The sequence below is a fragment of the Alligator sinensis genome, unplaced genomic scaffold, assembly GCF_000455745.1.
Source record: "Alligator sinensis unplaced genomic scaffold, ASM45574v1 scaffold709_1, whole genome shotgun sequence".
Classification (NCBI taxonomy): domain Eukaryota; kingdom Metazoa; phylum Chordata; order Crocodylia; family Alligatoridae; genus Alligator; species Alligator sinensis.
The window spans coordinates 600,950-628,431 of NW_005842208.1; the positions used below are offsets into that span (position 1 = coordinate 600,950).

The following is a 27,482-nucleotide window of genomic DNA, read 5'->3' on the forward strand; positions in this document are numbered from 1 at the left end:
GGGGAGGGGACTGCCCCTGGTGGGGCTGGTCATGGCTCCCTACACCTGGGCTGCTCTCTGCTCCCAATTCACGTGGAGGGTGGGATGGATCACAGGGGGTAGCCAGGGCACCTTTGTTCTGGGGCCAGAAGCTGAAAATGACTTTGGCTACTGAGTAAAGACTCCTGTGATGGGGGAGTCGGGGAGGACCCACCCACATTTCCTAATGTCTAAGAGGGTGATGAGAAGTGGGTGGCTCAGGCTGAGGCAAGTCCACACACCCTTAAGTCCCCCTGTGCCCTGTGGGTCCTGCAGATGCTGCTTAATCCTACGCTGTCACCAGTGCAGCTGGTCCAGTGCACCCCAAAAAGTGCAGGCTGAGCAACCTCTTCTATAGGGCCAAGCTGGGAGTGAGGAAGCAAGGTCATGCTTGGATTGTTCCCCTAGGATTACAGCCCTCTATGGCAAACTCCTCTGACTGGTACCTCTGCCCAGTATCAGCTGCAAGAAGTACCTACCTGTGCGAGCTGGGCTGGGTGCAGCCCAGATTTGCCAGCTGGCGATGCCCAGCACTACTTTCTCAGTAAGGGCCCAGCAGAACCCTGTAGAGGGAATGGACCCCCTGGCATGGAGCACTGTAGCAGAAGTTTTCAGTGATCCTCCCTTCTGAGCACCCGTCTGCCCGATTCCAGTTGTTCTTTGCCTGCCTCCCCCCACCAGTCAGGGCCTTGGACCTGCCCACACCCAGGCACTCTAAAGCAGCGTTTCTCAACCTGTGGGTCATGACCCAAAAGTGGGTCACAAGAATATATGAAAGGGCCGCAAACAAACTTTAGAAATGGATCAGCAAACTTATAAAATGGATTCTCCTTTAAAAGAGAGAAACATGGAAAACTAGGTTTTTTCTTTGCAGGCTGCCAGAGTTCCAGCCTGCAAGGGGCGGCTTAGGACCCCCCAAGCCCTCCACACACCTACTTCTTGCCCCTCACACTGGGGGGACAGTGGGTTGGGAGTGAGGGGCACTGGACTGGGACTGGCCATCAATGTTTACAAATGGGTCATGGTACAAAAAAGGCTGAGAACCACTGCTCTAAAGGGCCCTCACTTAGTTGCAAGTCCCTGGGACAGGAGCCAGGCAGCAAAATTGGTGAGGCCCACCGGGGGGGCTTATTAGGGGATGCAGTATAGTCTGGTTCTGAGGTGCTTAACTTGTATTTGCCTGTAGTGATGGGGTGAGGGGACACGATCTAGATCTGGAGGTGTAGGGCACAGGAGGAGGCTGTGGGATTGGCATTCTACCCTTTGGGGCCTCAAAATGTGTGCGGGGAGGGAGCAGAGCTGGGAGTCCAGGTGCTTGCCAGCATAGGGTCCCTGCCATCTGGGCCCACTTGACTTGGGCTGGGCCTCAGCCCAGCACCTTTGTGGCAACTCGTGTATCTAATACAGGGAGGGGATAGGCCAGCCTAACCCTATGCCTACTCTCTGCAGACCATCAAGTGCTTGCTGATCCACCCCAACCCTGAGTCAGCGCTGAATGAGGAGGCAGGGCGCCTCCTGCTGGAGAACTATGATGAATATGCAGCTCGTGCCCGCCTGCTCACAGAGATCCATGCCCAAGTGTGCAGTGCCCGGCGTGACCCTGCTGACCCCTGTTCCTCTGCCAGTGCCCTGGGTGGTGCCCCCACCCCTACATCTGTGGACGGGCCCATGGCGAAGAAGCACGCTGGTGACCGTGACAAGAAGCTGGTGGCCAAGAAGAAGACGGAGAAGAAACGGGCACTGCGGCGGCTCTAGGTGCAGACACACGGACTGGGCTTGGGCGGCGGTGCAGGCAAGGGGGTCTGGCAGGCACAGAGGTCTGGCCAGCGCAAGGGGCTGTCCTTTCTCTTCCCACCTTTTTGTTACGACACTTTGCTACTGGCCCCGTCTTTTTCAGTCTAAGTTATTTAAATTATAAAAAAAACCAAAAAAACCAAAAAAAAGAAAAAAGGAAAAAAAGAAAAAAATTACTCTATTAAACCACATTTTTTCTAGCCCAGGATGGATTCATTCCCAGGGCCCAATGGCCTCAGAGAGGGATGAGGGGAGGCTGGAGTTGGATTGTGCTGGGGTTGCCTTGTGTCTATAGGTGTAGGTTGTGCTGGGGTAGGGTGCAGAGCAGGAGGCTGCATCCTCCTTCCAACTGCTGAGGCCTGTCTCCCGCACGCGTTGTGCCTGCTAGTGGTGTCCCTTGTACTTGGTTATAGTCAGGGCAGGGACCTGTCTGCATAAGAGGAGCTGAGATACAAGGGAGTTGTGGGCAAGTGCATGCCTTGCACCAGAAAGCAAAAACAAATTCTGAAACCAGGGGAATATATATATATATATATATTTTTTTTTTTTTATTTTTTTTTGAATTCCCTTCTAGAAGTAGGTAAAGAACCCAGGCTTTCTGCACCCAGCTCCTCTGCATTATCTTACCTGACCGTATTGTTTTCAGAGCTGGGACAGAACCCAGCTGTCTTGGCTTGCAGTACCCCTGCTCTAATCCACCAGACCCTCTTCCCCTTCCAGTGCTGGAGTCCTCTATCTTTTCACCTTTCCGGTTCCAGCTGTTCCCATGTGCTTCCCTATTTGTCCAGCAGGGGCTGCCCTCTGTGCACACTTACTTGGTGAGGCCCCAGCTGCTGCACTTTTCACTATCAGCCAGCAATGATGCTGGTCATTTCCCTGTTCCTGTAGGGCTGGCTGTGGGGGGCTTCAGCTTGCAAGTGAGGAGCACTGGTAGGGCAGCTGCTTGTGGGTCAAGAGTGGAGTGATCTCACCTGTGAAGTGATCTCATACTGATCCTACAGTAGGACCAGTGGCCCTATGGGCTAATTCTCCCAGCTCTGAGCCCTGTGGGTGCTGGAGAAGTAGGTGCACCAGGGACCTTCAATTCACCTGGTGGAGCCTGAGGCTGGCCAACTGGCGATGGTGAGGGAGGGTGACCAGTCCCAAGTGGACTCAGATCTGTTAACTTGGAGGGGCCAGAGCCCTTCTGGGACAGCCTGAGGCTGGGGGCACCTTACCTGTTCTGCTCTCAACTCTAGAGCAGGATTTCCCTACCTGTGGGGACCTAAAAGTGGGTCACAAGAATATATGCACTTTAAAAATCGATCAACAAACTTTAAAGGAGAAAAATGTGGGAAATTGTGGCTTTTCCCTTGCAGGCTGGCAGAGTTCTAGCCTGCAAGGGGTTACTGGGGGTGGGGCCCACACCATGCCCTAAACTCCTCCCCTGCTCCACACACCTACCCCATGCCCCACACAGTGGGGGGGCTGAGTGCAGAGGGAAGTGGGTTGGAAGTGAGGGGCACTGGCAGGCCTTGTGGGCTGTTTTCTAAAACTATTTATTGGGTTGAGGCTGGTCACTGATGTTTGCAAATGAGTCCTGGTACAGAAAAGGTTGAGAACCACTTCCCTAAACAACCTGGTTGAATGCAGCTTGCACCAGGGGCCCAGAGATGTGGAGGAAACAAATGAGCTATTGTCCAGGCTGGAGTTGCCAGGATGGGCCAGGTGCTGCATGTGTGCAGGGTGAGGTGATGTCTGCTCTGGGACAGTGGTCTCTGAATGGCTGAAGGGTTTTCATTTCCACTTCATAGAAAGGAAAATCGGACTCTTCTGGTCCAGCGATCGGGCAGTAGCTCTAGGAATACAGCCCAGGAGCCTGCATGCCCTCTGCCCCAACCTTCCTGAGGGACCTCACCAATGCTCTGAACAGCGGAGCATAGTCCTGATGTTCTCTAGACCAGTGGTTCTCAACCTTTATTGTACCAGGACCCATTTGTAAAGAGTGATAGCCAGTCCTGACCCAGTGCCCCTCACTCCTGACCTGCTGTCCCCAGCTGCTGCCCCCCCCTGCAGTGTGAGAGGCAGGGGGTAGGTGTGTGGGAGGCATGGGTAGCTCCAAGCAGCCCCCTACAGGCTGGAATTTTGACAGCCTGCAAGGGAAAAGCTACTGTTTCCCACGTTTTTCTCCGTTTTTTTTTTTTTTTTTTTTTAAGTTTGATTCACTTTTAACGTTTTGTTCGTGACCCCTTTTATGTATTTTTGCAACCCACTTTTGGTTGTGACCCACAGGTTGAGAAATGCTGCTCTAGAAACTGCTGCACCCAGAGTCCCTGCCACCCACGAGTCTGATGATGCCCCTCACTCCTACCCTTCCCTCCCCACACTACCACACAGTGCAGAAAGGTCAGGGGCATGGCGTGTCTACCTGTCTGCATCATAGCGGTGACCCACAGGCATGGTGGGAGGGAGTGCAAGGGACTGGGGTGTTCCCTACCCCCACCCTCCTGTGCCAGGGCTGAAGGGCAGGGACCCTGGGAACAGGAAAGGGCCTTTGTAAACAAAGTAGGAGCCCAAGGCCCAGCCCCCTGTCCTCCACCCCTGGGAGAGCAGCCAAGCAAGTTTAGGGGTTGGGGCCTGTGCTGCAGGAAAGGGGTTAACCACTTCTCTGCCACTGTCATACCCCTTCCCAGCAGTGAGGTCAGGGAGCTGTGTGTATTGGATGCCTGGGTTCCATAGGCATGGGATATATTCACTTGCTTCTCCCAGGAGCCACCCCCCTCCCTGCCTGTTCCCCACGTTTAAGCAGCTAGCTGTCCCAAATTTGAGCATAGCCTTGCCAGGGCCCCTGAACAGGGTGGGGAGGGGGCTCTAGGGACTGGGGAGCATCTGAGAAAGTGTGGGGGTTGGGGTAGTCTGTGCAGGACTGAGGGGAAGCGTGCAGGAGGGTCTGGGGCAGGGGTGGGCAAAATGCGACCTGGGGTCTAGATGCGGCCCACCAGGCCGTTCTATCTGGCCCGTGGGGCCCCTAAAAAATTTAGGAAATGAATATTTATCTGCCCCTGGCTGCCTCTCATGCGGCCCTCGATTGGCTTTCCAAAATTCAGTAAGCAGCCCTCTGCCCAAAATAATTTCCTGCCCCTGGTCTGGGGGCTATGTATTGGTGCTGGGGAGCTGTGCTGTTTGGGAGGGAGGTAAAGGCTGCATGGTACAGGGCTAGGGGGTCTTTGGGTGGGTTTCTGCAGTGCAAAGCTGGGTTATACAGATAGCCAGGGGGAGGTTTCTGGGGTCAAAGCCCCAACTGCCCCCCACCCACCCACCGTGCAGGATGCTGGAGACTCAGACAGTCACAGGGACAATGGGTAGCCCCTGGCAATGCGCCAGTTGGCTGATAAGCACTGGCTGTTTATGCAGAGAGCACTGAGATGGCAGAGATTGGGTGGGTGACTTCCCTTGCTGTGCAGGGCAGGCCCTCCCCCATCTCCACAGGGACCTCGGCACTTGTCTTGCCAGCCTGGCACCAGTGGCACCTCAGAGTGGGGGTTGTTATATCAGCAGAGGGGTTCAGCTGGAAACAACAGTCCTCCCTCAGACTGAGCCCCAAATGTGATTCTCCAAAAACCCATGGCAAGTAGTACTGCCCCTTTTGCACTTTCACAGTGCAGCACTCCCCACCAGAGTAGTGGCTGCATCTCAGGGCCAGGCAATAACCAGCCCCTGACATGTCCCACTCCATTTCAAAGCAAAAAATGGCAATATTTTCATTGAATTAAATTAATGGGTTTTATTCCCCCCCCTTGCTGACTTGTTGCCAATTTCACCCCAGCTGCAGGGACAGCTACGGTTGTCCCAAACTGCACCATTCAGCAAACACATTGTGCATCTGAAACCCCTTCCCTGACTCCTGAGGTAACAGGTCTGTAGCTGCTGACAAGAGAGCCAGGCCCAGGAGAGGGAAATTCAAAGGCATAGGTCTGGTGTTGAAAGAAGAGCAAAGGCCAACGCTCCTGCTGCACAGGGGGCTACATTTCAGTGTGGCAAAGCGTCCCTCTATAACCAGCCCCCGGCTCAACCTGGGCTCTTCCACCTGGATGGCTGTTCTGCAGAGATGCTGCTTTGTCTGGCCTTGCTGGGGAAGCTCAGATGTTCCCTGCTTGGGGTTCAGCTCTGTGGGCTGCAGCACCCAGGTCTGAAGCAGCCACTTCAAATGACCAAGCCTAGGGGAGTTGTTGTCAGGATCCAGAGAGGGAGCAGAGCTCCCCACTGCAGCTTCTGTGTGCCCAGTTGTCATCTTTTTCCCAAAGGGCATGGAGCTGGCTTCTGGACAGGGGCCCAGCTGCTGATCAAGGGGCCTGTTCCCCAGTGCAGGACTACCGGGCAAGTAGCATGCACAGCTGAAACCATGGTTGCCCACCAGAGGGTGTTGTGGGCCTTCTGCAGCTGGCAGCTGGCCCAGGTATCCTGCAGAAGTAGATAGGCCCATGGGGAGGAGAAGGGTTGAATCCAGCAGAGGGGGTCATGATGTCTGATGGTGGGGTGATGGTTGAGCACCCTGGTCACTAGTGTTAGCTCCCCAAGCTAAGCAGTATAGGGACAATGACATGCATTGCCATGAGGTGGGACCTGAATAGTAGAAGGCAGGACCTAAAGGTATGAGGTGCAGTATTGGTTGGTCTGCTGGAAGCTGACTGGCAAGTTGAAGGGTATTACACCTGGACTGGATCCCAGTGCTGGTGTGGCTTGGACTCTGGATAGATGTGAGGGTCCTGGGCAGGATCCTGGTGATTCTGGATGGAGGCAGAAGCTGGAATGGATTCTGTGCGCTGGTCCAGATCGAACTCCGGATGGAGGCAGAACCCAAATTGGATTTCTGTGCCTTTCTGGATCCAGTTGTGGATGGGGGAATCCTGGTTGGGCAAATCATTTGGACTGGATTCTTGAGCTTGTCAGGATTGGACTCTGGATGAATGCAGGACCTGGACAGCACCCTGCACCAGTCAGAATCAGGCTTTCATACTATTGCCTTCTGCAGCTGCTCATCCATCAGCAGGGTGATGCTGCCCCTGCGCCAGCCCAGCAGGTGCCAATACCAGCAACGCTTCATTATGCAGCTCCCAGCTATGCCCAACACCCCTGTGCCCAGCAGTGCCAATCCCAGGACTGAGAGCACTGAACCATGGGTGTCATGGGCATAGGCCACCCCTGTCACAGCCAGCCCCATCAGGGTTATCACTAGCCCAAAGGGCAGGAGGCAGCGGGGGCAGGAGTCCTCCACGCCTCCTGTGGCTGTGCTCACCAGGTGGGGGTCAGGTGCAGAGCGCTCAAAATGGACCTTCTCACTGCCCACGTGCAGCCTTACAGAGTTGTAGGGCCTAGCAGGATTGGACATGACAGGGCTGGGGCCTGCGGTCTCCTGTTGAGAGAGAGAGAGAGAGAGAGAAAGGTGGGGGTGGAAACTCTTATCAGGAAGACTGGACATGAGCATTGTCAATAATCAACCCTGCCTCATCAGCCCTACAAAAGCATTGCCTCTTCTTTACCCCTAGCCATGAGGATGTCTTTAAAATAAAGGAGTAAACCAGGGGACCCTACTCAAACATTCCCCTCAGGGGACCATGGCTTTGTGGCCTAAGACTACCATTCCCTGAAGCCCCTATCAAAAATATTCCCCTGAGTTTGCCTCAAAAGAGCCCTCCAGGCTATGGACTGGGAGTGGGGGTGCATTGGGGAACAGGGTGTCTGCATCTCCCATTTTGCAACTGCTTTACTCAAATGAACAGGAGCCCCTAGGGTGCTGACCCAAGAACAGCAGGGTTGAAATGTTTTCAGCAAAAAGGATTTTGGTCAGGAAATGCCCCTCCAGGCTCTGGGAGACCCATTTGCTTGGGGACTCAGGAGCTCAGCCTCTTTGCTAGGCCCAAAATCTGTGCCAGCTTCTGTTCTGACTGCATTAAAATCCTTCTATAAGAAGGAGCTTTGCCAGAATCACTCTCAGCATGCATATTTCCTGCCTCACCCCCCACCCCCCAAGGTGCTACATGTATTGAACAGTGCACATTTTAACATGGGATATGTGGCACTAAACATTGCTCGTTCCCTGGACGTTATGTTAACTGGATTCCCCTCTGCATGCACCCTCCAAAAACTGGGTAGGAGTGAAGTAAAGGTTCTAATATACATTTAATTGAATTTGGGCTAGTTTATCCCACAACAAACACTGCTGGGAAACTTGTGCTAGGTTCTCCATTACATGGTGGTTTGAGAGACACCTGACTATTCAACCACCTTATCTGGTCTGGCTGTAATGTGAACAATAAGTTGGGGATATAGCTGGGGAACAGGCCACCCCCGCTCCCCCACAAGAGACCTGTGCAGGGTGTGGCATAAAACAGCCCCAGTATGAGGCACCCCAGCCAGGCCTCTAATCTGCCCCACCATGGGCCCCTGTGGGTTTGACCAAGAGGGGCATGGCCGGCCTGGGCAGGAGAGGTAGCAAGCTGAGGTTGAATGCAGAGGGTCATAGCTGCGGGAAGGAGTATAGCCGGGTGCCCAGAAGTAGGGGATGCCCTGGGGGAAAGGGTGTTGCTTGCTGGTTCTGTGTGGGAGGGGGACTCCCACTGCTTGTAGGTAGCGCTGGACAATGCTGGCTTGGCAGTGTGGAGGTCAGAGGCAGAGGCAGAGGCGGAGGCAGAGCAGCATGAAGGGGAGAGCATACACTTCTGTGTGTGTATATGTAAATGCATGAGTATGAGTATGTACAAGCCACGTTCTGTGCAGCAGGAGTTAAGGCAGTGGCTTTGAGATAGAGGAGAGGTGCTTTGCAACCCAGCTGTGAGCAGTGCAGGTGCACAGTGACACCACAGCTGTGCAGTGCATTCCAGCTGCAAGAAGTGCCAGGGCAAAGTGACCATCCAAATGTGCCCCTCCTCTTGACCAGTTTTATACACCCTCCTTCCTACACCCATGGTTATGAACAAGTCACAGCCTTTACCCTAATACCTCCCCAGGAAGGGGGTGGCCACCCCTGTCCCCAATACCTCTCTGGGCTCAGACGCTGGTCTGAACTGCTCCTTCCTTCCCGGATCTTGATCTTGTTCCTTTCTTCTGCGTTCTGCCTGGTTGCCCTCCATCCTATACACTCTCGCTCCCTTGCTCCTTCTGTGGCTGCAGGCTCTGTTCCCCGCGTATCTCCCTCCCAGAGCTCTGCAGTTTGGCTTCCCCTATATGGGGTTGTCCAAGTTCCCCTGGTTGTCCCCCCCGCCCCCTTGGCAAGGGGCGCCTGGCCAGGCTGATGGAGTGATAAGGAACCCATTAGCCAGTTCCTTTGCTGGGCAGTCACGGCTGCCTGGGAGTGGTCTGCTGCCTCCCCTCACACGCACACTATAGGAGCAAACCACAGGCATATGTGCACTTGCTACAGAGGTAGTACAGACCACTCCATGCATAACCACCTGACCCAGGCTGGCATGGTGAAAACAGAACACACAAGTGCATTACTTAAGTACCGACACACAAAACCTCATTTGCACCAACACACACACACATACACACACAGGGTGTCCACAGCTGTGGAACGTGAGCTCCACCTCTCACAACTGCTACATGTGCACACTTCACCCCCTTCCACAAATGCACACATCATCCCCAGTATGTCACACAGACACTCACGCACGGGCTTTTTATCCACTAACAGGCACTGCAGCAGAGCACACACCAAACAGCAAATGTCCCTGATACTTGTGTGTCCTGCAAGCCTGTCCCCCCTGCACGTACACCTTGTGCTAACACTTGGGGCAGGACTTTGCTGGGGCAGGAATGTGGAGCATTTCTGGGTTCGTGGGACCCCAGTGTTTCCTGTGCCCCTTCACTCTGAGGTGGTGGCACTTCATCTTCCATGATGCAATACAGTGTGTCCCCCCTTCATGGCTCTTCGGCCACCAGGTTTCATGGGGGGTTGCAGTTGCCTAGCCTCAACCACCCACCATTCACCATGGCTGCGCTTTGTTTCCCATGAGGCATGATGTTCCCTCACCCAAACCAGCAGTGCCCCAGTACCTTCTGCCCACCCCTCAGTGTGTCTGGACTGCTTCTCCCACAATGTAGTCCCTTCTCTCCCCACCCCCATGTCTCAACTGCCACCAGGCCCTGTGGGAGCTGTAGCCCTGATGTCCCCAGTCCCCTGCAGAGCAGAGCTCTCTTAGCAGGAAGATTATTGTCTAGCGAATTGGATGGCCATGGCTGACTCCAGGCCAGACACACAGGGCAGTGTATTCCCACAGCAGGAAGTTGACCCACAGGCCAATGTCCCTGGGTTTGCAGCAGGATCCCCATCCTGTGATGTCCCAGAGTCCAGGCTGGACATGACCCACCAGGGCAGGCCCAGCAGCTGGGGGTGGGGAAGGGGAGTAATAGGACACTGCCTTTCCTTGGCCTGAGTTGTAGAGATGCAAACACAGCCAGATGCTACCAGATCTGTTGACACAGCAGGCCTTAGAGAAATGTGCCAGAGCAAGGGAGGAGAAGCCAGGATACCTGGGTTCTCCTCTCCACACTCGGCCCCTCAAAAAGACCAGGTTAAGCCTTGCTTCAGGAGTTTATCCCCTGCCAGCATCACCTCCTTGCATTTACCATCCCAGATGCCAGCCCATGGTGTGGTGATGTGCTCCTGGGAGACTGAGCTTCCAGGCTGCTTGACCAACAAGCCCATGGGGTTGTGCTGACCCAGCGCTGAGTGGAGTTGCCTGTGGGAGGATATTGAGCCTCTGATTTGTGTGGGCACCTCTGTCTTGCAGCAAAATCAGGGACTCATGCTAATTAGAATTAATTATTACCCAAGGTTCAGCCAGGATGGCTGGCTTCTGCCCCAGCTCCAGGAAGGCAGTGGGATCTGCTGGGTTAGAGCAGGGGGCTAGCTACTTTGCTACTAGGTTAGTAGAACGCAGAAGTCCCAGCTCCCCCTTTCCCCCCAGTGCTGTTGGTTGTACTTTGACCGCGGTGTAACCCTTTAGTGACTAATTACCTGGGCTGTAGCTAATTTTACCCTTCCCCGTGCCTGGCCATATGCTCAATCGGATTTCGGGGCAGAGCTGTGAGCAAAGACGCATTAGTGTCAGGGTCAATCTGTCAGGGGACCACGGGGTCCTACCCCCCTGCCCCAGCCAGAGGAAGGGGGGCAGAAGCAGTGAGACCCTGCAGAGCAGTCAGCGCCCCCCCGGCATCTTTTGTACCCAGGGTATCTGGCATGGAGGCACAGCTGCACACGCAAATCAGGACCTCACATTCTAATCCTGACGTAAAGCATCACCCTCAGGACACCTAAGCTGCAGAGAGAGCCCAGGTATCCTGGCTCGCAGCCCACCTCTGCCACCAGCCCCCCATTTGCCTCTCCAAGCTGGGGACAAAACCAGGGGTCCTGGCTCCTGTCCCCCTGCTCTAATCCCCCAGACCTCACTCCCCTCCCAGAGCTGGGAACAGAACTCAGGTGTCCCTCTGCTTTAAGCCATTAGGGCCCACTCCTAGCATCCCCTGGTAATGTAATCCTGGAGCTGGCACGGGGGAGGGGGCATTTCAGGGCTAATAAATGCAGTTGGGTGCTTAATCTGAGGGTGTGATACCAGTCTGTGGGCTGAACCTATGACTTTGCCTCTCCCCTCCCCATTCTCTTATGTCTGCTAGAAGCTTTACTATAGACTCACCAGGATCAGGGCCCCATGATATTGGGCACTGCCTAGGCCCAGAGTCCCTGGGATGAAGGCCCTGTTACTGAACATGCAGACAGAAACCCAAAATGCATCCAAGCTTGGGTGCAAAGGGAAAACTGAAGCCCTGAGCGAAGCAGAGACATCCATAGCTCCCCAGTAAGGCAGGGGCAGGAATAAGACTTAGGAATCCGGGACTGGTGGACCCCTCTGTACCACACTTGGGAAAACGGAGAGAGGGAGGGACAGAATGAAGGATTGTGGTACTCCAGGCGGTAAGGATTTGGACCTGTGTAAATCTCTGAAGCCTCTCCCCAGGCCCAGCCCCCACTGCTAACTGCCCCCAACCCTGAGTTTTCATGGGTCATCCCTGGGTCCTGATGCAGTGCAGTGGGGGTCTGGGGGGGATGGTTCTGGGTCAGTGGATCCAGAGCAAACGATGCAGTCTTTTAGCATATGGGTCAAGACAGATGGAGCGAGTGGGATGGGGCCTGAGGGACGAGTTGGTGTGATCAGCTCACATAGAGCCACTAGAACCCCCAAAGCACACAGCTGGGACAGGGGTATAAGTGTTCGAATGTGTGTGAGAGAGATAACACATCCAGTGTCTGTATATGCATAGGTGAAACACAAAAGGATCGTGAAGGAATTGTTTGTGTGGGAGAGAAACAGTGTGTGAGTACAACACATGGTGGTCAGGGAGAGATGGGTAGGCACAACACAGTGGGACCAGTGGGTGTGTGTATATACACTCATAGACTCATAGATATTAGGGTCGGAAGGGACCTATTAAATCACCGATTCTGACCCCCTGCCCAAGGCAGGAAAGAGCATGTGTGTATGTGCCCAGGCCTGTGCACACCTCATGAGCCAGCTAATAGGGTAACTAATCGTTTTTGTCTCTGGGCTCAGTGCCGCCTGCCTGCTCTTACCTCAATCCCCAGCCCTGAGAGTTTTGGAAGGAGCCCAGAAGCCTCCACCCTTTGGAGGATGGCCCAGGGGAGACAAGCTGGAGATGGGACGTGTCTTGCAGGATGTGCCTTGCCTGAGCCAGAGCCAAAAAGGGGGTCTGGGGGGGGAGGAAATGTCCCTTTACAAATCTGCTTGTCTGTCTGTCTATCCATCCCCAGCACCTCCTCCATCAGTCTGGTCGAGCTCGCCCTGGCCTAGTAGGCCATGGCTGGCTCCACAGCCCATTGTGCTTTCCACCAACTGATCCTGTCCCCCACTCCAGCCCAGCTGGGACCTGTGGCTTCTATTGAGAGGCTGGCCCAATCCTTCCATTCCCCTAGTCCAAGCCAGACTATGTCCCCAGCTCCCCCACCCTGTCCAACCAGTCTGTCTGGTGCCAGTGGTGTCCCCTGCCTCCATTCATGGGGTGGATCCACGGGGAGGTGTGGTGGTATGGTCACACCCTACCTTACGGTGTGTAGTGAAGTGAGCTCTATCTCCCAAGTCTGGCATGGGATACTGAGGGGGGGGGGAAGGTGAGGGGAACAAGCATGCATGGATCAGATGCAGAAAGGAGGGGCATTGTCCCACAACCATTCCTGTTCTCAGCTGGCTCAGGCACAAGGCAAATCTCAGGGCTGCTCCTGCCCTGCTCCAGCCAGGACCTGTTGGGCATGGCTGCAGGGGTTGTCAGGCTTGGCTGGGGAGAGCAGTGGTGGATAGGTCCCTTCTTCCTGCACCTTCTCTCTTCCTGGCCCCCACCAGTGTGACCCACAGGCTTGGAGGCTCAAGCTGTGCCTCACCAGCATCTCCTCCTTGGTGGAGCTGTGGCACTGGACCAACCTGTCATACCCTACTTCTTAAAATTCTGGATCAGCCTATGCCCCCATATCCCTGCTTCCAACCTGAATCCACCTCCTGGGACATTTCTAGGCAGTGACCAGGCTCTGCCAGGCTGAACAAACCTTGTCTACTCACGTACAATGGTCTCTGAAGCCCCCAGGCCCCAGAGCCCTTGTACTCACCTACCCTGGCCTCCCCACCAGTACAGTGGGCAGCTTTCCAGGGGTGGGGGAGCTCTCTGGGCCTAAGACATGGACACCAACACTTCTGGTCTCTGATGGAAACCTTGCCTGTTATGTCCCTGGCTTGCATTGACCTTTCCCATGGCTGAGGCTCCCAGTCCTCCTGCCTTCCTCTTCTCCCCTGTTGCTTTTGGCAGCTGAGCTCCCAGTCTCCAGCAACATTTGTTCATTCCACTCTTGGTACATTTTGCTATTGTGGCAACTTCTCCACCACCCCAACACCCCCAGCACTGCCTTAAAGGATATTCTGATCCTCCTCTGCCCAGACAATGCCTCCAAACCTTGGGCTACCAGCAAAATCCATTCACCCATGTCCACTTTCCATGTTGAGGACATGAAAAATGACACAGGACAAGATCAGTGCCATGAGAGTCCACAAGGAACTCCCTGATAGCCTAAGACCCCCTCATCAGCATCAACATGGATCATTTGCCCTCAGACTGGTCCCTACCCACCTTCCAGCTCCTAGACAAACTACACTGCCCCAGACCAACCAGTACCTGCTCCAGTCCCAAAGGATGACTAGAGATGGCCTCTCGCACAACCCATCCCTGTTCACTCCCTTAGACTAGACTGGCAGATAGATAGATAGATAGATAGATAGATAAAAAAAGGAGTTGTGAATAGAGAGAAAGGGAGAGAGAGAAGGGAGTGATTGGCTGGATAGATCAATAGTGATCTATTGATCTATTTATCAATCTAGGTGCATGGCTGGAGGGGGTGTGTTGGGCTGGACAGACAGATAGCCATGGGGCTGTGGGGGTGTGAAGGTGAGGGCCTAAGGGCAGGAGACAGGCCGCCAAGCCGCTCAGGGCTGCTGAGATCCCGTTAAGCACCTACTGATCCCCTGGCAAAAATAGCTTGGGTGCGTTTGCGGAGGAGGGGGGTGGGGGGTGGGAGGCCGAGCTGTCACCAGTTCCCACCCTCCACCCTCCCAGCCAGGCGAGTCTACAAAAGGATGCTGTTGGGGGGGACGGCCAAATCCTAGCAGAGCCAGCAGCAGGGTGGGGGGCCAGGGCCATGGGGAACAGCAAGAGCGGGGCCTTGTCCAAGGAGATCCTGGAGGACCTCAAGATGAACACACGCTACACGGAGGATGAGCTGTGCCGTTGGTATGCCAGCTTCCAGAAGCAGTGTCCTGATGGGCGCATCAGCCGTTCTGAGTTTGAGAAGATCTACGCTAACTTCTTCCCCAACTCGGACCCAAAAGTCTACGCCCGGCATGTCTTCCGTAGCTTCGACACCAATGATGACGGGACACTTGACTTCCGGGAGTACATCATTGCCCTGCACCTCACCTCCTCAGGCAAGACCCACCTTAAGCTGGAGTGGGCCTTCTCCCTCTTTGATGTTGACCGTAATGGTGAGATCAGCAAGAATGAGGTCCTCGAGATCATCTCGGTGAGGCCTGGATGAAGAGCCGCCAGCCTTCCTGCAGCATGGAAGTGGGGAATGAGATGGGGGTGGCTAGAGTCCCTGCAGCAATGCCCTTGGACTGGGGATGAGCAGGGGTGCATGAATTTCCCCGGCAGTGCCCTGAGAAGGGCGAGATTGGGGTGGGAGGCAGTGAGCACCAGAGTGATACTTGAGCAGGGATGAGCAGGGACTGGAGCAATGCCCTGGGGGGCAGGGGGATAATCTGGGGAGCAGTGAGCTTTCCTGCAACAGTGTCCTGGGAATGGGATGAACTGAGTGGGTCTGTGAGCTTCCCTACAGTGGCGCCCTGAGCAGTGGGGAAAAACTAGGCAGAGCTGCATGGTTCTCCTCCAGGCCGTACCCTGAGAGGGGCACAGAGCATAGAGAGGAGTGTGATGTAAGAGGGTATCAGTGTTGTGAAGGAGGGGTGTGGGAGCCTGTAAGCCTCCCTTGGGGTGGTACCCTAAGAAGGGACTCAGGGGAGGGAGCGGGATGGAGACAATTAAAGATGCATGTCATGAATGAGTGACATGGACTGCAAGCTTGTCCTTGAAGCAGTGCTCTGAGAGGCACATGGGAGGAGGCGAAGGTTTGAGAAATAGGTGGGTGTCACTGTGGACAGAGTGGGAATGGGGAGCCTTAAGCTTCCCTGCAGGAGCACCCTGATGGAGATGGACTAGGGGTGAGCCTGCAAGCTTCCCCTCAGACCAGTGTCCAGAGGCAGTGGGAGGTGGTGAGGTCTTGGTACCTAGGAGAGCTTTGGTGCTGAAGCTGAAGATTCCCCATAACTATGCCCTGATGGGGAAGAAGCAGGGAGCTGCAAGCTTCCCCTTAGGACAGTGGCCAGAGAGGGGGTCTGGGGGGTGGGGCATGCAGCATGATGAGCATCTTAGGAGAGCTTTACAGTTAAGGTTTGGTAGGGTGGTGGAGGTGGGTGTTGGGTCTGTGAGTATCCCTAAAGTCATGTCCTGATGGGAATCTACCCCAGAGCAGTGCCTTGATGTGGGGTTGTGAGTGTCCCCTGTGGGCAGCACTTTGAGACAGGACAGGGGGAGCTTTGGTGCTGTGAAGGGGGAACATGGGAGCCTGTGATCTTCCCCACAGCGCTGCACTGAGGTATGAACAGGGGCGTTGCAAGCTTTTTCTCATGAGGGGTTGGGGTGGATAATAGGACAGATAGCTGCCCTAGGAGATGAAGGTGTTGAAATGGCAGTGCCCTGTGGTGGCTCTGACACCATGAAGAGGGAACATGGCAGCATCTCCCCAATAGCAGCACCCTGTCCATACCTAACTAGCATGAAAGCCTTCTGGCTGGGCATGTGGGTGGGAGCAGGGGTCAGGGCACAGCTCCTTGGCCTGGGATGTCTCTGACAGTGATGGGCATGAGACAGACACTTCTAAGGGGGTCTGCTCTGAGGAGACCAGCATGGCAAAGCCCTCATGAGAAATATACCACATCAGACTCATGGGCTTACCTACCCCAACATCCAGATTCCCTCCCTGCCCCAGATCACCCCATGGGCCCAGCTACCATTGAGGAGGTTCTGCTTCCCTTTACTGGTCCTCTGTGCAGACCAGTAGGCACCTAAGCCGAGCTCTGCTTGCCAGACCAATTCCCCCTTCTAAGTCCATCTCTCTGTCTGTGGGGGCTGCAGTGGGAATCCCCTTGTCGGAGCCCAGGCCTCCCAGGTTCCTGGGTTCCCCTGTGTCAAGTGGACCTGGGAAGGCAACTGCCATAACCACAGCTGGGGAAACCTTGCATGTCAGGGTTACTACATCCCTTTACATAGCTGCACCCGAGTGCAGCCCCCCCCCCCCCCCCCCCCCCAAGCTGTTCTGTCCAGGGGAAGTGTGTGTGTGTGTGTGTGTGTGTGTGCGTGCGCGCGCACGTCATTGCGCGTGTATGTGCATGCGCGCGCACACATATATCAGAACACATTAATTTGTTCCTGGTGCCTCCTGCTGGTGGATTTGGGCTCCCTGTGCATGTGCATTCATGTGCTTCTATTACCCCTATTGGAGGAGACGGTCCCTCTTGCACGCAGGTGCGAACAACCTAGTGGCACTTGTCCTGGCTTTGTGGATGCACCTCAGCATGTTTGGCTTGCACAGCACCCAAGTGGCCTCAGCCTCCATGAAGGGCATTGGTTCCCGCCCACAGATGAGAATCCTGTTATGCTAATTGGACTTGATGACCACCCCACCTTCTGCAGGCCCTCCCTGCAACGGCAGGGGGGGAAATGTGTGTTAAGAAGCTCCAAAACAGCCCCAGCCCTTGAGCTGGATTTGCGGCTGCAGGCAGATGAGAAATACCAGAGTGCCACTAGGAGAAGGGGGAAATGTCATGGTCTCACCATTGAGGCCCCTCCAGGAGCAGAGCAGGGAGATAACCCTGGTGTCCAGGATCCACCCCAACCCTCCATTGCAACTCAGAAGACCCCACGTTCCTCCCAGAGCTGGGAAACACCTTGTATTGCCTTCCAACTATGTGTGCACATGTGTGCATATGTGTGTGTTCCATAGAGACTGAGAAGCCTGCTCTGCCCTGTGGTGTTGGCCCCATAGGCAGGAGCCCTGGGCTGGTGGCTGGGTCTCTAGGGTGACTTGTGACTGAGTGAAGGGGAGCCTGGCACTGTTTGCTGAGGACTCCTTGCCACTGGATTGTCAAGGGTTTGAAGATCAGCTCCCCTCCCCTCCCCCTGCCACCAGACTGTCACTAGATCCTTAGCACAGGTGCCAGATTTACCTTCTGGTCTGTGGTGAGAGCAGGATACTGGGGCCAATGGGCCTGTGAGGCTGATCCTGGCCAGGAAGAGGCAGATAACAGGTGGATCTGTCAGGCTAACTGCAGGACGGGGCTCAGCTAACGAAAGGACAATGGTGTAAAGTATCTAAGCAGAGAGGGAAAGCCCCTGACTTTATCTGTCCAGCCATCCTTGCTCACTCCCTCTATGCATCCAACCATCCCTATCCCCTGTCCAAGTACTGACCTTTCACATCTCCATGGCACTGGCCCAAGGTTGCAAAAGGGTACAAAAGTATGAGACTTATGCTGCCCTCAATCCCCAGGGAATAAATCATCTCCACACAGATGCACTTGCTTCTGGTAGGGAGCACACTGAGGCTGGGTAGGCAGAGCTTCCTCACCTGTCCCTGAGATGTGCCCCATCCCAGAGGTGATGGCATTGGGGATATTCTGCTTTCCCTCCTAACACATTCCTCCTCTCTGCAGGCAATATTCAAAATGATTCCTGCTGAGGAACAGAAGACCCTGCCTGAGGATGAAAACAACCCTGAGAAACGGACAAACAAGCTCTGGGCCTACTTCAAGAAGGGAGAACATGGTAACAGGCCCCTCCTCCACCCCAAGTCCTGCTTCCTACTGAGCCCAGATCCCTAGGGGGGCACTTCAGTTACACACCCAGCAACAGGGCAGGGGGTAGCAGTGCTCACACATGCATAACTCAACGCAGGACATTTTCCTCTTCCCCCTCCCCAATCCTGAAATTCCAGTTACCTTAACCCCCCAGAGATGGACCAACCCTAAGCAGGCCAGTGCCCCCCGCCCCCAAACCAGACTGGGGCAGGGGCCTGGAAGGGATATCCCGGCCTGGAAATCTCATTAACCATTTTTCTCCTGGTCCCTCTTTCTTCCCTCCTTGTTTCTGCTGCAGATAAAATCGCTGAGGGAGAGTTTATCTCTGGAGTGATGAAGAATGAGGAGATCATGAGACTGATCCAGTACGAGCCCAAGAAATAGGCAGCCAGAATGTGCCCAGGGAGGGGTCTCCACTGTGTGCACGGCCGCACCAAGGAATGCATGAATGGGATGGATGAGTGTGAGTGTGCCTGGGTCTGGGTGTGACTGCAGAGGTTCAGCTTCTTCCCTCCTTTCCCTCTGGTGGTACCACTTGATGCTCCATGAGTGACCAAGCTGGCTCCCAGGTGCTGCAGGATTTGGTGGGTTAGAGCAGAGGGGCTGGGGGGAGGATACTTGGGTTCTATCCCAGTTCTGGAATGGGGGGTGGGGTGTAGTGGGTTGGAAGAGGGGCACAAGCCAGGAGCTAGGACTCCTAGCTTTGGGAAGGGAGGTGTGGCTAGTAGTTTAGAACAGGAGGAAGTAAGATAGAATAGATGAAAGAGAAGGAAGGGAAAAGTGAATGAGAAAACAGATGAAGGTAAAATCCGTCTCCACAGACTCACTGAGATATGGGCCTCACTTTGCCAGTGCTGGCCAGTAAAACATAAATACCTAAACCACCAGACCCCACTGCCCTCCCAGAGCTAGGGACTGAACCTAGGAGAGATTGAACACTACTACTATACCTGCAGCTGGCAGAAACAAACCAAGTGTCCACAAATGGGAAAGGCAGCTCTGAAGCCTAGGTGTCGCTCGCCTATGAGTTCATCTGCTCCCTTCCCAAGCCCAGGTGGAAATGAATCTGGGTGAGTTTGCTGCCCACTTGTCTGAGCTCTTCCCTCACATCAACCTCAGTGCAGCCCCACAGGATTGCTGCCTGTGAGGGGAGGGGAGGTGCACATACATGTGTCTCTCATTTGTGTACTTGTACCTGTTTTTCAATAAAGAGCATCGCGTCATGGATAAACACGACCCCACTGGCTCCATCTGTCCAGGCAGGGGACTCAGATGCGGAGGCTGCCTATTGCCTTCCCCCAGATCTTTTGAATGAGACATGGGAGAAACACTAACCCACAAGACCCATTAAAACAGAATTCCCTGGTCTGACCCCTGGATTCTATTCTAATTCTAGAAGTCACGTCTCAACTTTCCTCCACCTCATCCCTCAACTCAGCATATCCCACTCTGCTCTGTGGAGGCACATACCACATTAATGCCCCAGCAGCAGGAGAGCATGTCCCAGGCTCCCCAACCTGGGTGGACAGAACCCGAGTCCTGGCTCCTAGCCACCCCTTAACCCGCCCCAGCCCCCGAACTCAGTAAACCCAACTGCTCTATAGAGAACCCAGGAGTCCAAGCCACAGTCTCATTCCACATCAGTGTCCCAGAAGCCAGAAACAGGGACCTGATCCCCCCCCAGCAAATCAGCTTACCCTACCCAAAGCCTGCATTGAGACTCTCCCAGGCAGACAACACAGGCTCTACAGTGGTAGGAGGGCGCCCCCTGGTGGAGGCTGGAGTGCAGGGCCCTGTATGACTCAGGCTGTTCAAGGTTGAATGCCATTTACTGGGCTGGAGGAGTAGGAAAGGGAGGAGGCTGTGGGTCAGAATGAGAGGCAGCAGCAGACTGAGGGACAGTAGCTACGCTAACAGGTGGTCTAGGTCAGTGGTTCTCAGCCTTTTTTGTAACAGGACCCATTTGTAAATATCAATGGCCAGTCCCAACCCAGTGTCCCTTACTCCCAACCTGCTGCTCACTGCCCACCCAGTGTATGGGGAATGGGGGGCCCCCAAGCAGCCCCTTGCAGCTGGAACTCTGCCAACCTGCAAGAAAAAGCCACTGTTTCCCATTTTGCTCCTTTAAAGGAGAATCTATTTTTAAAGTCTGTTGATCCATTTTTTTTAAGTTTGCTTGCAACCCTTTCATATTTTCTTGCAACCCACTTCTGGGACCTAGGGCTTGAGAAACGTTGTTGTAGTTTGAGACTGTGGGACACCAGCCAAGATGGGAAATACTAGATTGTCAGGGAAGTAGGGGAACCCCTTGGGGAAATGCGTGCCAGATGCAGCCCTGGCACAGTGCAGTGTCTTACATGTGTCCTTGGCTAGGCAGGCGGGTTTACCAGAACAAGCAGCTTAGGGACATGGTTCCAGGGTGCTGGCAGGAGGATTAGTAGGGATCATGCTAAATGGATTGGAGCTGGTTAGATCCTCCTCCCTTCTCAGACTGGGGGTGGGGGAGCAACACATTATATAACCCACCCTCTCCCCACTAACAGGTTCAAAAGCAAATAGCTTAGCTGCCAATGTATGTCACTGCAGTTAAGAAAACAGGAAAAGCCCAGAGATTTCTGGATCACTTGGTTGAGAGCACAGAGCTAGAGCAGAACTGGGCAATGGGAGGACACTGCAAGCCAGGACACCGGGAAACTTGTCCAGCTTCATGGAGACTAGCCCCAAAGCCCTTTTCCCTACCTACTTTCCCACTGGAACAGGGCATAGCACAGCTTCATGAACCTAGCAAATAGATGAGCCTGCCCCAAGCCAGAGTGCAGTAATAAGCCCTCAAGACAGGGCCAAGACTAAGCAGCTTTCCCCCACCCTCCAAAATGATGCACAGGCAGACTGTAGACTGGACTCAATACTTTATTGAACCTAGGGACTGCTCATGCTGCTTTGGTAGCCCTAGCCCTCTTCTTTTTCACAACCACTGGCTTCTGGCTCCGCAGGATGGCACTGGCACGGCGCAGGGCAGCCTGGGGACAAGAGAGGCTGTAAACAAGCATGCCCCCCAACACACACACATACACACACACAGGGGTCCTTGTACAGCAGAGCCAAGACCAAGATTCTAGAGTCAGGACTGCTAGAGCCCACAGTAGGACCCCTCCCAGCCCTGCTTATCACTCACAGAAAGGGGAAGTGTGAACAGGCATAAACCAACTGAACACCTATGAATACCCCAGCCCATGATCATTCACTGCACCATGGGTGGGGAGAGGACCTTACTGTCTAGGGCATGGCCAGCCAAACACCTATTAGCACACCCTCCCCACTTCCCACATATACACACCAAACTGTGCCTGAAGGGAGGCTTGGCAAAAGCCAAGTACCCAAGATTCCCTATGGAGATGAATATCTCCTGTGAAGAGGGTTGCTCATAGATATCCTTTTCCTACATCGAGAACGTGATGCTCTAATTAAGCACAAGAGCACCAATCGGCTCACCCCTTATCCCAGTGTGGGATGGAAATGCTGACCAGGTATAGTGAGTCAAGTGCCCATCTGCCTCCCAGATTAAATCCTCATCTGGAAGCATGACAGCACCTCACCTCTGCCCCTTTTTGCTCATAAGGGCTGGGCCACTCAGCCACAAGCTGGCTGCACATGCAACAGGGTCGGCACCAAGCCCTCCCCCCTAGAAGGGCAGCCTGAGGACTCACTCACCATGCGCAGGTCCTTGCGGTAGTTATTCTTGCGTATGATGTGACGCAGGCTGCTGAGCGTGGCCCGGGCATTCTTGTTGATGGTTGTCTTCTCATATGACGTGGCTGGTTTGCGCTGACCTGGGGGCGCAGGAAAAGAGGGGTCAGGGATCAGAGTGGGCTCAGGAGAAGAGACTGGAGGACGTGCTGGGGTGGCGCAGCAAGGGGGATTGGGGCGAGGGCTTGTCTCCTTCAGGGGCCGATCCAGCACCAGGGCTGAGTGGGCGGCAGGAAGAGAGCACAAGCGAGCGCAGGAGGCCAAGACCCACCTGCACGTTTCTTCAACACCACCACGATGCCCTTGCCATCGGCAGCAGGCTCCACCCCGATGGTCTTGCGGTGGATCAGCCCATTGTAGCGGAACGAGTTCCTTGCCTTCAGGTTGTTGGGCTCCTGCAATGAGGCGAGATCCCGTCAGCTGGGCCCGGAGCCGCCCCGGGCCTCGCCCTCGCCCCCGCCCCCCAATCCGCCCGGCTCGGTCCCCGGGGCTGCACATCCCAGGCGGGGCGGCCGTGCCGCGGCACTCACGGTGCTGTAAGTCTGCTTGTTCCGCTTGATGAGGAAGCTGGAGCAGTTACGCACGATCATCCACTGCAGGTGGGACGACATCGTGGGGCTGTGGGAGACAGACAGGACGCGCCTCAGCTCAGCACCACCCGGCGGCGGGGGGAGGAAAAGGGCGATTAGGCCTGTAACGCCGCGTGCTACCTGCGTTCGCCGCCGCTACCGGAAACGGAAAGGGGGGCCCCACCCCGGCAGAGCGGCTTACAGCCCGCCGCAACGTAACTTCCGCCACCGCTTGGCCGTTTCCGGATCCTTTCGGCTCCGCTTGGGCTGAGCGCGCACCGCGCCTGCCTTCCGCCTTGGGTTAAAAAGGTTAATTTAAAAAAATGTTTACATTTATTTTTGTTTCTCATTTAATTTCTTAGGCAATAACACTTGTTATTTACTATAACAGTTAGACATGCCCCCCCCCCCCGGGGGTCCCTTTTTTTGGAACTGGAAATATGGTAACCAGCCCTGGGTCCTTCCCTCCCTGCTTTTACCCTGGCCCCTTGTGGCAGGTGTCCACGGCCCGTGGGAGCCTTGCACACCTGTGGGAGGTTGGTGCAGGGCCCTGGCTTCTCCCCCCAGGCCCAGACCCTGGTTTTCCTTCCCTCCCCCCAGCCCCTTTCCAGGCTCCAGGACGTTTCACATTCTGTGAGCTGCTATTGCACTCCAGGTTTCACACCCAGTTTTGTGCCTGCTTTGGCTTTTTTTTCCAAGGCATGTGGAAGGAACTGGGGGGGACCTGTGAGTCCAACCTGGAGGTGCCTGGGTCTCAGGGGAAGCCTCCAGCTCCTCCTCGCTGTTTGTCACAGGAACAGGCGCCATCTCAGCTTGGCCGTCTATCTGTTTGCCCTCCCATCCCCACTTGCCAGCTTCCTCGCCGTGGACAGTGCTTGGGAGCAGGGGGCTGTGAGTTGGGAGCGAGGGGCACTGGCAGGCCAAGGGAGCCCCAGGGTGCTGGGGAGCAGGGGGCTGTGGGTCCAGAGTGAAGGACACTGTTAATTATGCTGGGCTGGTAATTAAAGGGCTCCCGGGCAGGGACATTGATTCTCAGTCCCTAGCAAGGCAGAAGCTGGGGAATCAATGCAGTGGCTGGGCAAGTGGAGGGGGCTAGGCACAGTGCAGCGCAGCGCTGTGCTGTGCTGTGCAGGGAGGTATAGGATGGGGCTCTGGGGGGTCCTGGTGTTGCTGGGGCTGCTGTGGGGCAGGGGGCTTCCCTTCGAGCTGCAGGAGGCGCTGCAGGAGCTGCAGAGCGAGAATGCCCGGCTCCACGGCTACATCCAGAACCTGAGCGACGCCCTCAGTGACCTCAAGCTCCTGCTCTGGGACCACGCGCAGGGTGAGAGCTGGGGGGCCTGGGGCCAGGGACCTCCACAGAGCAGGGACCTCCCCACTGAGAGCAGAGAGCTCTTCCAGGACCATGAGCATCCTCCCCAACAGAACAAGGATGCCCCCTACCAGCTCCCTTGGGTCCAGACTCCTTCAGAAATTAACTCCTTTGGACCAGCACCCCGCTCCATGAGGCAGGTCCTTCCTCACCTCCCTCCAGGCAAGCACCCCCAGATTGCACCTCCCCTTGAGATAATAGCTCCCTTAGTGCTGAGCCACCCACTCCCTTCAGGAGGGGGGAACCCCATTCCCCACCCCACCCCTCTACCCCCCACAAACACCATCTTCTGCCCTCATCCCATTCTTAGGTCCAAGGGACATGCTGACACAAGGTGGGGGGTCACTTCTCTGAGGACTGCGCAGCCCCTGGGGGGGTTCCCGCAAAGAGGGGCACTCCAGGGACCTGGGCTAATGCCCCCCCAAACTCATCCCATGTGGGGCAAGCTCCCTTTGAGAGGGGAAGCCCCACCAGCCAGGGGCTATTGGGAAGAAGGGGGGCAGTCCCTGCGGGTCTCCTAACATCCCATCTCTCTTCCTCCTCAGATTTGGGAACTTCGGCAGAGCACCTGCATCGCTCACGCACCCCCTGCCATCTGGACACCCCACATCCCAGCGCTGCCCCCCACCCAGGCACCCCCCACCTGGGGCTGCTGGGGGGAGCCCTACTTTTGGGGGCACTAGCTGTGCATGCTGCTCTCTGGGAGCTGAGGGGACCCCAGGATCTGCCTGCACCCCAGCCTGGAAATCCTTTGGTACCCCCTAGCCTGAGACTTGGACCAGCCAGCAGGGGGCGCCACCGTCTGCTCCACCTCACCTGTCCCCTCCATTGACCACCAGGGGTGCTGGGACCAGGCCTCTCCCATTCCAGGGCGCTCTGCTCCTGCTGTTGGTTGTGAGCCAGACTGCTGTGCTCCCTCTCTTCTCCAACAGGGGGCACCACCACAGCCCTTGCTTTGCCCACCAGGAGGCACCACTGTGCTGCCCGCGTTGGTCATCAAAGGGTGCTGCCTGTCCCATGGGAGCCCACTGCCTTGAGACCTGAGTCACTAGTTCCAGCCCCATGCCCGGCATCTTGCCCCCTCCTGTGTAGGGGGAGACCCTACCCAGCACTGGAACCTCTGGATCAAGCTGGATGGACGCTTTTGCCCACATATATGAGACTGAAGGCCCCGACCTGAACAAAAGGGTATGGAGTTTTGCCCAGTCTTGGGCAAAGCAGTAGGGGTGGGGGAGGATTGCATGGTAGGGGGTGCAATAGCCACATGGCTGGGGGGTTATGCCTCTGGGAAATTCCCCCCCCACAAGTGCAACCCTACAAAAATAAACAGATCAAAATGGGTATAGTTGGGCTGCTTGTGTTTGTGGAGCCAGGCCAGGTATATGTGTACTAAGGGTGGGGGACCTTGTATAACCACCCCCTGATGTGCCCCACCCCAGAGGTAGCTGCATCTCAGCATGAGGCAAGAAGTCCCTGTGTAACCAGGATCTCCTCCCCTACCCTTCACCCCTTTGATCGGTAGCTGCTCCTAAGCATGTCAGAGCGCGTCCGGGCTGACACTAGGATGCAGGAATATGGGTCACTCAATTGGCTTTTCCATTCCCCAGGGCACCCAGCACGTGGATCTCTTCTAGCCACTGGATTCTCAGATGCCCTGGGGTGGGGCCAAGTTGGTTGTGGCTTGCGGGAGAGCAAGGCAAACAGATTTGATATTACTGTCCTGAGGAAACGGACTGGGAGTGGGGTCCCTCTCACAGGATCCCACTTACTGCCCCAGACCCAGGGGAGAGCCCAGGAGTCTGGGCTGGCAGTGCCCTTGCTCTAACCCACCAGACTCCCATTCCTTTCCCCTCCCTGAGCTGGGATAGTACCCAGGCATCCTGACTCCCATCTGGCCCTGGTTTCAGGTCAGGCTCCTCTGTAATTATTTTGCTGTGTTTAAATCTCTCCCTGGCTCCTGGGAACATGGTTTGATTCTGAAACACGTTGATCTGAAAGATAGGAACATGCAAAGCTGCTCCTTGCGGCCAGCTGGGCGCTAATCCGTCTGCGGCCCCACCCCCACAGGATGAGTGAGGGGCATGTTAACACACACATGCAGTCTGACTCCACTCTCCCCACGGCTGGGAGAGGACCCAGTCCCCTTGCTGCGATCCGCCAGAGTTCCCAGAGCTGGGATGAAACCCAGGCATTCTGGCTTCCAACCCCCTGCTCTGACCCACCAGACCCCCACCTCAGGCAGCATGATCTTCTTTCGCCCCCTTCCCATTGTGTTTAACCCCATTCCTCCTCTCCAGCTTCCCCTTGCAGCCTTCCATGCCCTGACAGACACCCCAGGACAACTGCCTAAGGCAGGACAAGCATGCACAGACACCACCCCCACCCCCGGCCAGATTGGGGGTCTGTGCTCTCCCTAGTTCCACTTCCCTGGGCAGAGACCCTTCACAGCCCTTTGAGTCTCTGACACCCTAAGAAAGCCCAGTCATACACCTCATCAACACTCTAGCTGTATGCCCATCTCTCTATCTGTGTATCCTCCCTCCAAGTCAGGCCTCTTGCCCCAACCCTGTATGGAACCAGTCAGAGCCCCTCTCCTCAAATGCTAATCCAGCTGCCCTGGCTCGGGGACATCCTGCTGCTAATCAGTGGCGTTGCTGCCTGGTGCTCTCTGGGCACTCCTGCCCCATCCCAAGCTTGGCCCCCCTCCCCCCTCTCCCCGGCGCAAAAGGAGCGGGGTGATGATGAGGACAGCCCCCGTGCAGGGTAGGGCATCTCTACAGCAGAGCAGCTGGCATCAGTCCGTTTCCAGTGTGGGTAGGGGAAAAAAAGGCCACAGCCTACCCTCTGTGTCACTCCGCCCCTCTCTTCATTCGTGATCCTCTTGTGGACCTGGCATTGGCTCCACAGACCCAACAGCACCGGTGCTTGATTGCCCATCTGGAGGAGCTCTGGATCAGTCCTTGGGTCTCCATCCATCGGGGTCTCTCATCCTGCCAAGCCTTGGCACCTGCCACCCAGCCTTTGTGGGGCCCTCTGACTATGGCTTGACCCCTGCTTCTCTGCTGGTGTCTTCAGGGACCACTTGGAGCCCCGTGGCCTGGGTGGTCTGCCCCATCGAGCCTCGGAGTCCCTGTGAACAGCTGACCTGCGCCCACAAGGATGCCAGGTGCTGCATAACTTCTTCCCCACTGTTCAACGTGAGCCCCTGGGGATGCCCCACACAGGCCTCCCTCCCTGCTCCATGAGGTGCTGGAGGATGCAAGGAGATTAGAGCAGAGAGGGCAGGGCTGTCTCTGTTCTTGATGCCAGCCAGACCCTTCTGCCCACATTGCCTGCTCTGAGCTCTGCCCGTAGCCTGGCTGGGGGTGTTGAGTCTGATTTGGGAGCAGAGGAGAAAGGGGAACTGGAGGAGGGGGTGAGGGGGAGGGAGGAGGAGCTGTAGCGAGAGAGCAAGCAAGTGAGTGAGTGAGTGAGGGAGGG

At 55.6% G+C, this 27,482-nt stretch overlaps 3 protein-coding genes and 1 long non-coding RNA gene across 7 annotated transcripts in view; 3 read left to right on the top strand and 1 right to left on the bottom strand.

The window, feature by feature from the left end:
- The window catches only part of UBE2S (ubiquitin conjugating enzyme E2 S), a 7,931-nt gene extending 5,919 nt beyond the window's left edge, over window positions 1–2,012 (top strand). The window contains exon 4 of the mRNA XM_006026768.3: window positions 1,468–2,012. Coding sequence (XP_006026830.1) covers window positions 1,468–1,773 — 306 coding nt within the window. The 3' untranslated portion in view covers window positions 1,774–2,012. The remainder of the gene's footprint in view (window positions 1–1,467) is intronic.
- A 12,533-nt stretch (window positions 2,013–14,545) lies between these two features.
- Window positions 14,546–19,451, top strand: RCVRN (recoverin). Its single transcript, XM_006026769.2, has 3 exons — window positions 14,546–14,926; window positions 18,174–18,285; window positions 18,616–19,451. The coding sequence occupies exons 1-3, from the start codon at window positions 14,546–14,548 to the stop codon at window positions 18,699–18,701; spliced, it is 579 nt and encodes a 192-aa protein (XP_006026831.1). The 3' UTR covers window positions 18,702–19,451.
- Window positions 19,452–21,211: 1,760 nt separating this feature from the next.
- On the bottom strand, window positions 21,212–22,845 carry RPL28 (ribosomal protein L28). Its single transcript, XM_014521355.2, has 5 exons — window positions 22,775–22,845; window positions 22,595–22,682; window positions 22,336–22,459; window positions 22,029–22,147; window positions 21,212–21,337 (listed from the first exon to the last, which is right to left on the bottom strand). Exons 2-5 carry the CDS (start codon window positions 22,673–22,675, stop codon window positions 21,248–21,250), a joined length of 414 nt encoding a protein of 137 aa, XP_014376841.1. The 5' UTR covers window positions 22,676–22,682; window positions 22,775–22,845; the 3' UTR covers window positions 21,212–21,247.
- Window positions 22,846–22,862: 17 nt separating this feature from the next.
- On the top strand, window positions 22,863–25,342 carry LOC106722350. 4 transcript variants are annotated; one of them, XR_003094799.1, is made up of 3 exons: window positions 22,863–22,942; window positions 23,428–23,954; window positions 24,548–25,342. It is a non-coding gene; the product is annotated as an uncharacterized LOC106722350 (long non-coding RNA). The 4 variants fall into 4 exon arrangements; XR_003094798.1 differs by lacking the exon at window positions 22,863–22,942 and adding an exon at window positions 22,949–23,169 and having other exon boundaries at window positions 23,333–23,954; XR_003094800.1 differs by lacking the exon at window positions 22,863–22,942 and adding an exon at window positions 22,949–23,169.
- The last annotated feature ends 2,140 nt before the right edge of the window (window positions 25,343–27,482 follow it).